This window comes from Triturus cristatus, chromosome 2_2 (genome assembly GCF_964204655.1).
Source record: "Triturus cristatus chromosome 2_2, aTriCri1.1, whole genome shotgun sequence".
Lineage (NCBI taxonomy): Eukaryota > Metazoa > Chordata > Amphibia > Caudata > Salamandridae > Triturus > Triturus cristatus.
This window is the reverse complement of record NC_140582.1, coordinates 56127967-56140045: the sequence shown is the minus strand read 5'-3', so window position 1 is coordinate 56140045 and position 12079 is coordinate 56127967. Positions and strand designations below refer to the sequence as shown.

The 12079-nt window shown below is 47.3% G+C and overlaps 1 protein-coding gene across 1 annotated transcript in view; it reads left to right on the top strand.

The window, feature by feature from the left end:
* LOC146861822 (uncharacterized) overlaps positions 1–12079 on the top strand; it is a 627622-nt gene that overhangs the window by 344389 nt on the left and 271154 nt on the right. The window contains exon 6 of the mRNA XM_085643200.1: positions 7903–7929. Coding sequence (XP_085499326.1) covers positions 7903–7929 — 27 coding nt within the window. The remainder of the gene's footprint in view (positions 1–7902; positions 7930–12079) is intronic.

Genomic DNA, 12079 nt, shown 5'->3' with positions numbered 1-12079 from the left:
AAGCACGGGGCAACCTAGAGACCCAACCGAAGGTGGATCCCATCCAACAACAATTGTCTAAGATACTGGGGGCTATCTCGGACACCCTAGGCGACGCTACACCAGGACATTAGTGGTGTGTCTGTGGGCCTAGGGGTCCCCCGTGCGGAGCACCAAAAGCTAAATTAAAGGGTAAATGTGGTGGAGGTGGGACTCAAGAGCCGTCCCCGATGCATAAAACCCTCACACAGCAGGTAGCATAACTCACTGACAGGATCTGGACATTAGAGCATAGGGCGGAGGATGGGGAAGGCTGCAGCCAGCAGAACAACATACAGATCCTTGGTCTGCCTGAGGGGATCGAGAATGGCAATATGGTGGCATACTTGTAGCCGTGGCTCACCACGGTAGTGGCTCCCGGGGCCTTGACATCGTTTTACACCCTTGAAAGGGTACATCGGGTGCCGGCCCGCCCCCACAACCAGTGGTGGCCAGGCTGCTGCACTACCGGGACAGAAATATCCTACTGCAGAAAGCTAGGAAAGATGGTCCTTTTGTAGTGAACAATACTAAGGTCTTAATGTTCGCAGATTATACCCTGGATGTCCAATGGAAACGCGCCTCGTTTTTGGAAGTAAAGAAAGCACTCAGAGAGGAAGACCTCCAGTATTCCCTAATATTCCTTGCCCAGCTCCGCATCGTCCTGGATGGCAAGACTCACTTTTGTGATGACCCCATGGAAGCTTGGGACTGGATAGAGGCGCATCGAATGGAAACTCCCCAGACAGTGCAGAAGCCCCATCAAGCAGCAGAAACCCGTAAATACAGGAAGCGACCAAAACGAAGACCCAAAGGAACTGCATCAAAGAAGCCAAGCCCCTCACAGACTGAACAAGAGAGAGCGGCGGCACCGCGGGCAGTGGCTGAGATCGTCCAGGACGGTGATTCCACATTGGAGGAGGGATCGCGTTCCATGAAGGGGTCTGAAGGTTCAGACTCGGACTATCCTGACAAAGCTCGCTTTGACCTACCGTTGGTGACCCCAAAGATGGCAGATGAAATCATATAGTGTGCCCACCATGATTGGCAACATGCTTGGACCCTCCGTGGAGGCCAACACTACCTTGAGGCAGTAAATGACTTACCTTGGCTTGATAATCACTGAGGCTAGTCCATGAGGCACCGCTCCGCATCAAGTAATTCCTCATAGACTCGCACTACACACCACGGTGCACTCACCTGTGTGGCTGCAGCCCCCTGGAAGGCCCTACTGTGGTTGGTCTGGGCCTCTACCAGCTTTCATAAAGATTAATTTCGAGTTTGAGCAGATGGCCGTTGCCAGTATGCTCTAGGACTGGGGAGTTGTTGATTGTTGGGACTTTTTTGTGTGTTTTATTGGCTTTGTTAGCCATGCAGGCGGGGACCCACCAGTTTACTTTTTTGATGACCTAGATGGGCGGGAGAAATGGGAGGAGGAGAGGCTGGAAAAACATAGGATGCTGACACAACTACAAGATGTGAAGTTTCTCACATGGAAAATTGGGGGGTTGGGGTCAATGTCAAAGCGCCACAGCATACACAAATACCTGAAGCATCGAGGTATACAAATCGCGCTCTTACAAGAGACACATCTCATTTAGGGGGAGTAGAAAAATTGAGTAGAAGATGGAGAGGACAGATATTTGCCAACACATTCTCCGCAAATGCCCAGGGGGCGCTGATATGGATACGTCAAGGGGTGCCCTTCGAAACTACACAAACCTCAATTGGCAAAAAGGGCAGGTATGGCCTACTTGCGGGGTGATTACTGGGACAAGAGATTACGCTAGATTGTTTATATGCACCCAACCAAGATCAACTGACCTATATGACCTCTTTCTCTCTGTGCACATAGCTGACATACAAATGGGACTGTCACCATAGAAGAAGTCTGGGGTGCCATTTCCTCGCTGGTTGGTGGTAAAACACAGGCCCGGATGGGCTCCTGGCAGAGTTATGCACAAACTATGTAGCTGGACTGGCCCCCCACCTAGTGACTATGTACGCTGAGGCTCTGCAGCTAGGACATTTACCGAAGTCTACATACAATGCATTAGTGATCCTGCTTTTCAAACTGCCGGGCCCTGACATCCGGGTGAAAAACTTCAGACCCCTGTCTATGTTTAACACCGATTTTAAGATATTAAGTAAAGTCCTGGTGCTAAGATTGCTCGCACACATGAAACAGCTGATCCGCCCTGATCAGAATGGGTTCATCCCCTCACACAACACCTCGAAAAGGCGTTAAACACTGTGAACTGGGATTAATTACTTGAGGTCATGCAGACACTGGGGCTGAGAGCAGGATGGGTGAAATGGGTAAGACTATTATACACCCACCCCTTGGCATGATTCAAGACGGACAAGACAATCTCCCCTCAATATGTGCTAACGCGTGACACCCGACAGGGATGCCCCCTATCTTCGCTTTTCTTCGCTTTGGCGATAGAGCTGCTGGCCGCCCTTTCACCGGGGCAGGGAGTGTCTGGGTTTGACGCTGAGTGATAGAACTCATGTCCTATTGCTATGTGCAGATGATCTATTGATCTACCTGGTTGAAGATGTGAGAGGGGAGGACACTGCCTTTGGGCTACTGGATGCCTTTGGAGCATTGTCGGGCCTCCGGGTTAACCAGCTTAAAACATACCTGTTTCCAGTGGCCGGTCCACTTACCAGCCCTTTGGAGCTCTCTGCTGATCACAATTGGACCCCTGATACATTTAAATATTTGGGCATTCAGATTTTAAATTCACTGGATGACTTAAAAGAGGGCGTTCCAGTCACTCCGCTCTAATGTCACCTTTTGGAGCTCACTGCGACTTTCCCTGATGGCCAGGATTTCCTTGACCAAAATGGTCATGCTACCCCGCCTTTTGTACTTTTTTTCAAATCTGCCAGTGCTAATGCACACAGGTTGGTTTTGCCCACTAGACGCACTGGTACGAGATCTTATATGGGGGATGGGAGACGAAGTGTCATTACAAACCTTACAACGCCCTATGCGGGTGGGGGTACTCGGGGTATCAGACTTTAAATTCTACCAGTTGGCTGCACAATTGCAGTGGGTGTCTCAATGGTTGTAGGGGGTGAACCAAGAGAGGACTTATTTGATGGAACCAGGACACCACCTACACCTTTTGTTGGCAAGACTTCTGATTCAGTCCACTAAAGTCCGTTATACCTCGACGTTACAAATTTCCGCCCTGCAGTGCTGTAAACGTGATTGAGATGGTGGGGGACTGCTACCAGGTCAGACTCTTGCTTCCTTTTGCAGAGTTAGTTGATGGGTGTGCACTCTCGCTGGGGCAGTTTATCACGTATGAGATACTGGTACAGACATTCAGGCGACTATGGAGTGCGACCAGGGAAGAACCGGAAACACATGCAGTGCTACACTCCCTAGTCACGCTGGGTACCGCAGGTCACCAAATTAAATGGTTCTATGCATCCCTTCTTAAAGCATACCTACCCCCCTGCTGAAACTAAAGGGTAGGTGGGAGAGACTCGTGGATAGGGAATTCACTGATGCAGAATGGGATAGAGCTAGACTATCCCCTGAGACATTTTTGTAATACCCAGCTAAAAGCCATCTAATTTACTACATTCATATGTCTTATATCACTCCACATCTCAAACTCATCGGCTCGCAATGTAAAAAGATCAGTCACAATATTAAGAGGACCTAGCACGCACTTCTCTGTTTCTTATATTTTATTCCCAGTTATTCATTTTTATTAAAATAGCAGTTTAAATATATATGGAATTCTCCATATGAACCGCCAGGTAGAGTCAAAGGAAGCAAATATCATGATTTCCTCACCTCAAGCAGTTAATTTTATTATATTCTGTATTACTTTGTAAGTCATGTTTATTTTAAAGTTTTATTGTGTTTTTTTATAGGCCTGGGCGGTGAATTCTGTTCCGCTCCGTGCCAAATATTCCGCGATCCGCGGCTTCGCTGAATTTTTTGCTTGTTCGCGCGTTCATAATGAGTGTTCGTGAAATATTTCCCCCGAGCACGCAAACAGCGTTCGCGAACAGGAAAAAAGCATTGCAAACGGGCTGAACAAGCAATTCTGCGTGTTCGCGGAATTCTGTGTGCTCGCGGAGATTTTTTACCGTTTCGCGGAGCTTTGCGTAGCGCGACTATGCGAATTCCGCCCAGGATCTCAAAAACAGTGCACTTACAACAGAATCACAGTACAGTGGTATCATCCGAAGTCACAGTACAACATAAATATGGCAATATGTTAATTTACAAATAGTTTCAGGAAAAAATGAATCATCTTTAGGGCCAAGACAGTCCTTTCAAGGAGGAGTACAATAACATTTGAAATCTGCGCTAGTACACCTAGTACTGTGTTCAGCTTTGAGCAAATAGTGCACAAAAAACAAAACTGAACATTAAATTCCTATCCTAACCCCCCACCCCCCACCCTCCCCCTGGATCACGAACATATGGTCTGTCCCCTTCTGCCATGTGTCAGTAATCTAGTACTGCTTTTATCAGGTGTTCTACACTGTACCAGGGCCAGGGTTGTCCTCCTGTCTCCCCCCCTCCTCCGATCCATCTCTGTCAGATAAGGTCCCATCTGACCTTTAGGTGGTGGGGGCTTCCCCCACAGGGAGCTCCTAAATCATTAGGTGCCATTCCCTTGCATTGTCCTCCAATCTTTCATCTCTGCAGACTCGTTTTATTTGGATCAACTCCGCTGTCGCCCATTCCCACAAATCCCTGGCCCAACATTCCACTGTGGGGGGCCTGGACCCCATCCAGGTGATTGAGATCTGGCTTTTGGTGAGCACCAATCCTAGCTGGAGGAATCTACGCGTGAACTTTTTCCCTTTGGGGTGGGAAAGAAGACCCAAGAGTACTTCTCTGATAGACTGAGGGAGAGTCCACCCCGTAAACGCTCCAGTATCAACCCCCAGAATGGTCTTATTTTCGAACAGTCCCATACCATGTGTACAAATTGAGCTCCATTGGAACCACACCTAGGGCAATGTGCAGAGCGATCCGGATATATTTTATGGAGCACCCATGGAGTCAGGTAGGTTTGATGGACAATGTTAAACTGGGTTAGTCTGAATCTAGTGTTGGTACTAATCTGCTTAACCCCTTCATGTATTCTCTACCAGTCAGAATCTGTTAGAGGTTCTTCCAGTTCTACATCCCATTTGGTCTGGACCGGAAGTGGGTGTGGGTCTAGATCCTCCCGTAATGCCCTGTAGATGTGAGACACCAGTCTGCGACCCCCGGACAAAGTCACTAGGGCCTGAGGGTGGCAGTAATAGGCGGCACTTCCGGAAACACTGGCCATAATTCTCGTGCCACCGCCGAGATCTTAGCGTAGTGAAGTTGTTGACCCCTACCTAGATCGAATGTTGCCTCTTCATCTTCTCTAGTGAGAAACCGCTGTCCTGAGTATAGGTCCTCCATTGTGCAACAACCCCCCTCCATCCATCGAATGATGGACATAGTTTGGCTTATTTGCTTGAACGGTGCCACGGCCCAAAGCGGGGTCTCAGCAGCATAGGGTGCATGGTGCACCACATTCCTGATTGCAGATTCCCAGACTAAGGCCATGTGATGGAAATCATTCAGGTACCCATGATCCCATCATGAGAAGGTCAGGGAGCGCGACCCCCCAATGAGTGCCCATCAGTAGCCTCTTCTTCCAATTATCATTCTTGTCAAGCCACTGCACCGCATGTTGCAACTGTGTCGCCATGTAGTAAAGATTTAGTTGAGGGACCTCAAGTCCTCCTCCTTCCCATGTCTTCTGAAATGTGTCTAGTTTCACTCTTTTACGTTTGGTCCACCATAATAACTCAATCAGTAGGCTATCCAGCTGGTGGAAATATATATATCCATGGTATGCAGTAAACGGAATTCTGCATAACATATAAGCAACGTGGCAAAACCACCATTTTTATTGGGGCGACCCTTCCCATCAGGGATAAGGTCAAATCTGGCCAGACCCCAACTGACATTTGCCCATATTCCGCTCCGAATAGACCGCCGACGTGTGTGCCAGCCTAACCCCCAGATAGCAGACCGTATCTGTAATCGAGAACTTCCCCACACTGGGTAGCTCACCCTCTTCTACATTTTGCAGGCTGCCCATGGGAAAGAGTTTAGACTTTCCCGGGTTTAGGCAAAGTCCCGATATGTTGAGGAAACCAGCCAGCTCGCCGTGGAGTACCGGAACCGCCTCTCGGTTGGTGAAGGTACACCAAGGTATCGTCGGCTTACATTGACACCACATGTACTGTTGGGCCCGGCTGAATACCCCACCGCCCAATCTTATCTCTGAGTGTAATTGCCAGAGGCTCCATCGTAAGAGCAAAAAGGAGCGACAACGGGGGGCAACCCTGCCGAGTGCCTCAATGAAGCTCCAAACTATCCAACACCTGATTGCGTAGGTGGACACGGGGAGTTGGTTTAGCGTAAAGCAGTTTCAACCAGCTCAGATATTTGTCCCCCAGTTTCATTCACTCAAATACTGCCTATATGTAATCCCACTCAACAGAGTCAAAGGCTTGCCGTATGTCCAAAAGGCATAGGGCACAATCCGGCCCCTGTAATTCCGACGCATGCCAGACGTGCGCTAATCGTCGTAAATTGTGTGTAGTGTTTCGGCCAGGAATAAACCCAGCCTGATCCGGGTGGCCCAAACGGGTCATGTATGGGAGAAGTTGTGCTGCCAGCGCTCCTCTCAGTATCTTCTCGTCAATATTTAAAAGAGAAATGGGTCGATAGGAGCCCGGAGCCAGGGGATCCCTTTCTGGTTTGAGGATCATGGACACTAGTGCCTTCATCATGGTACCAGGAAGCTCTTTTCTGGACAGTGCCTTGTTAAACACTTCTAATAGTTGATCTACCAACTAGGTGGCAAATGTTTTATAAAATTCAGTTGGGAGGCCGTCACTTCCCGGACACTTCTCCGACTTCATTTTTTTAATCACTGCCAACATTTCTTCTCTAGACAGTGGTTCCCCCAGGCTCTCAGCGTCTTCCTCCTCGGGATTGGGAAGTGTGATATCGTTAAGATAGTCTTGTAGTGTACGTGGACCGACGTGGGTGCTATAGCGTCCAGCATGTCTGTTGTAGGTGAGTCTCAAACTCTGCAAGGATTGCATTTTGTGTGTGCAGGACATCTCCCTCGTTATTACGTAGCTGTAATACCGGCTTCTGCTCCATCTCCGTGCAAATCAGTCGCAACAGTAGTGCTCCTGACCTGTCACCCTCCATATAGAGCCTCTGCCTATAAGTAGTGTATTGATGTTTTTCTTGCCGAGACCAAGCCTCGAGTAGCTCCCCCTGAACCCGTGCCCACTCTGCTCTGTCAGTCGGTGTTTTATAAAGTGAGTTCTCTAGGGTCTTTAGTCTCTTTTCTAAAGTGTCAATGTCGGCTTGTAATTGCTGTTGGACCCCGTGAGTGGTTCTTATGCAAACTCTCCGGATAACGACTTTCGTAGCCTCCTATTCAGTGAATCTAGTGGCCGGGGACCCCCAATTCTCAGCAAAGTAATGCTGTAGTGCCTCCTTCATGGTCTGCACATATACTTTGTAAGTCATTTTGCTAGACTTTTGATATCTGCATGTGTTAAAAAGTAATGTGTCAATAATAGTAAATGTATTTTCTCTTAAATATACCATAATCAAACTATTTGCCCTTGAATGACTAACGTTCGCTTGTCTTGTTTTAGTTGCGTTAAACCTTGAGTTACAGATGGATGTTGAAATTGTTCTTTTAGGCACACAATATAGCAAAATGAATAACTTTTTTCATTATAGTAGTAACGTATTCTCTTCTCAAGCTATGTGTTCACGCAAACATTAAAATTTTCCCTTTTATATCCCGGTATTGTTTGATATAGGAATGTCCGAAGAGAATGCAGATGAGGGTAAGTTTATTCTTTTAAGAAAACCTTTAGAAAACAACTGTCTCCTGTAGAACTTGTAATTTAGTTTATTATGTGCATTATGACTCAGTGTACAACCCGTTATTACCTATTTTCCCTGTGTTATGCATGACAAGCATCTCTTGGTTTGTTTTGGCCATAGAAAGACATTGCGCATATGTTGGGGCATGTTAGCACGCTTTTTCCCTACACCTCCCTTTGCATCTCTAATCCTTCCCAAAATAACTGGAGAAATGTTGCTAACCGACATTTCTCCAATTATCAATCGGCTCGCTACTTTCCTTACGCCTGCTTTTAGTTTGACTTAGCCATGATATCCAATGGAAGGTGGATATCATGGCTAAGTATCCTGTGCCCTATCAACAACGTAGTGCCGAACATTGTGCGATTATCGCTGGAACCCCAGCGATAATTGCACATTTGGCAGCTAACTCGAGTATTTTTATCGCTCTGGAGATAAGCGTCGCAGATAGCACGCTATCTCCGCGATAAAAACAAGCGCCAGCCGGCGATAATTATCCTAGCGCTAAGTGAACTTAGCGGTAATTATCGACGGTTGTTGATGATAGGCCCCATGTTGTTTTGAAGTTTAGCAACTGTAATTATCAACTGACATTTACCTCGCATTGCATAGCACCTTCACTTGATTTGTTCTGGTAGCGCCTCTCTAAGAAGTCACACACTACATCTTTGTTTCAGTCATGCCTTCTATTCTCACAAGTGTCACTTTCCGTTTTGCTTATTAATATTATTAGTTTGACATTGTTAAATTTATTGGATCTGGTGTTACCTAGACCATTTGATTTTACTAACTCATAAGGGCTTTCAGAAAGCCATCTTAGTCCATTGTAAATCCAACACATGGTGACCAGGAAAAAGGGTGCACTCCCTAGTGTATTGTTGTTGATTGGTAATTATATCATATAGAAACTTGGTGCTCAAGGCAGAGGGATCGCCACCAAACAACCCTTAATGAATCAAAAAGAATCAACAAATACAAATTACCCTGAGCACTCAGATATGTTACAAATTTGGATTGTCCAAATTAGAAATGGTATAATTCCAATCTCTTTATTGAATCAACAGGCCCTTTCTTAAATTCACGCACCAGTATAACTAGCCGAGACAGGTTTTATTACAGCCAACACATGTTTTGTCGTAGTGGCATATTAGCCTCCGACTTCATCAGGGCTGTGAATAAATACATCACAGATAAGATAATTCCTAAAGCTAGACACTGTTGGTTGCCATCGCCCAAACAATAAGATGCAAAGGGCATACCTTTCCAATATGCTAACAAATTAATTATATAGTGTGAGAAGCTGGCTTGGTATATGATGCTCACTTATGTAAGTGTACCATCCTTCTCCTATCCAGACAACCCTTATGGTGATTTTAGTGTTCTTAGACAACCTTCGAAAGCTTCCTAAGTGATTGCTTTGGAGAGCAGCCTTCAGGCTTAATCCAGAAGGAGTGTAAAACAGATTGTTTTACCAGTACGTAATCTTATGGTATAGATTAAGTGAAAAAGAATCACACAGTGTATTTATAAAATTAGGTATTTTATTACAAACACTCACTAACACAATATATTATCTCGTATCCGAAGATACAAACACAATACACACAATATTTAGGAAATAGAGCACATAAGTAGCACAAATACACAGTGGTCTTCAGGGGGAGGCCAAACCATAAATTTAAAAGTGGACTGTGAACCAAGAATTGATCCAGAAGACGTAGAAGAGCCGGGGACCCAAGAAACCACCCAAGCAGAGTATCTAGGAAGCCCACGGAGGTCGTGTAGAGAGTGGGAACATGACCACGTGCTCAATGTTAATCAATGGGTTACAGTTTTAAAGAAAAAGGACCCTCTTCAGTGGACCCTGAAGACACCCCGTGTAAGATGGAATGTTGGAGTGTCACCCCACCCATGGATACCCCAGGGACAAGGATATCTACACAAGGAAAGCCGGGTGCATAGGTGTCAAGTGACATCGGAAACGGCTGTAGACCACAAAGGAGGAATTCAGGAAAGATGCAACTGCAGAAGAAGACGAAGGAGTCCGGTGTAACCCAAAGGTGGATTCAAGTTGAGAGGTACCTTCAAGCAGAGGGGACAGAGTGCATACCACTCAGGAGTGACCAGGAGACACGGAAGACAAATGCCCTCCGATGTCAGAGGTGCAAGAGAGGTTGACGGTGCCCTTTAAGTTACAGCGATGCTGTGGAAGACCAGGAGCTGGAGCTGGTTTTGTGCTGTCCCACTTTGGATGTCGAGCGCTTAGGTGTTAGTGTCTGGCAGGGGCACCAACAAGCCTTTGCTGCGGGAAACAACAAAGACAAAAAAAAAGGTGCAGTTTCTAGACCAGCAAGATCCAAAGGGCTCACCACATGCAGGTGAGCCGAAGCAGGCCCGAGCAAGCAGGGGAGCTCACTGGTGCCAAAGAAGACCCTCCAGAGGACACATGGGCCAAAGGCACAGGAGAGTAGCAAGAGGGCCTTAAGCAGCCACCTAAAAGATGATGACCCACGGTGCAGAGGATTCGATGCAGGCAAAGATCTTGGCTGAAGGGGATGCGTGAGCGTGAGGTAGGAGCTTCTTTGAGCCCTAAGATCTCTGGAGTAGAGAGCCAACAAGCCTTGGCAACAGCAAGTCAATGCCGTGCACAGGGGTTCTGTTCCAGCGGTTCCAACGAGGGATACTGGCCTCAAATTTGGTGAGAGGACAGCACAGGCCTTGAGAGAGTTGCAGAACCACCACCTGTGTTGCTGAGCCTTTCGGATTCCCTGAGAGCCCAGGAGCAGCAGCCCAGTCAGCTGTGTTGTGGTGCCTACAGATGCAGGGGAGTGAAACCTTCACTCAAACAGAGATTCCTGCGGGTGTCTTGGAGTGCCACAGGCCTGGTGAAGAACCTTTATGGAGCATGGACACAGACATTGCAGAAGACCAGCAGGATGACGAGACCAGGAGCAACAGGAATATTGCCCGGTATACTCTTGGTTCCCAAAGCGAAGTCCAGCGAAGTCCAGAGTGTCCACATGGTCAAAGTTGAAGTGGTGTTTGATTTGAAGCTTGTACCATGATGAATCTAGGGACCCACCCACAGGTATGCCCTTAAGCACCCTTGGAAAAGAGTAGGAACGATTCAGGGCTCCCTCTTAAAGGAGGGCCTGGACAGTGGGAAAGATACTCCCATGTCCTTTGTCCAGTCTTGCGCCAGAGAAGGAGCTAATGGCTCCCTGAACTGGTTTGAAGTGAAGTATGCAAGGATGGGAACCAAGTGTCTCTGTGGTGCTGGCAAACACCCCCACCCTGCCTCAATACACTAAACCCTGTCTGGGAGGTGGTCACTTCACCCTGTGACAGGATATCTATTGTTCTACCTTCCCCTGCTCCAGCTTGGCGCAGCAACAGGAGGGCAGAAACAGATCGCTAGTCTGCAGCAGCCCTAGCTTGCTGTCCTGTTCTGGGAGACTGGTACCGGGAGCACTGAGGGCCTCCCGGAGGAGCTTTACAGTGCATGGAATCACGACACCCACACATTGTCTACGTTGTGGGGGTATGATTCCAACATGTTTGATACCAAACATGACAGGGTTTGTTATAGCCAGATTAGAGATTGTCATCGTGTAATGATGCATGGCCACACTATTTGTTACAATGGCTGATGCACCTACAACCTGGGAGAATGGACTCCGAAAGTTGTAGGGGGGCCCTGCTCATGCATGAGCACCCTCACACTTAGGACCCAGCACCCTGCATTCAGGATTGAAAGGCCTGCCTTGGGGGTGACTTATAGGTTTTAAGTGTAGTGACCTCAGATATAGGAAGACTTATATCTGTTGTATGTGGTGCTAGCACCAGCTTACACATGCTGCAACAGCAGGCCTTTAGTCACACTTTGAGTGGTGTCTCATTGGTGGCAAAATACATGCTTCAGCCCATGGGAGACCTATGCCATGGGTACCTTTGTACTATATACTAGAGACTTACAAGGGTACCCGAGTAGCCAATCGAGAATATACCTAAGTACTCCCCATGTCAAATTTAGGGCGGAAACACAGAGACTGGGATCCTGATTAGCAGGATCCCAGTCATGCTATTCAGAAAAACACAATGACACCTGCA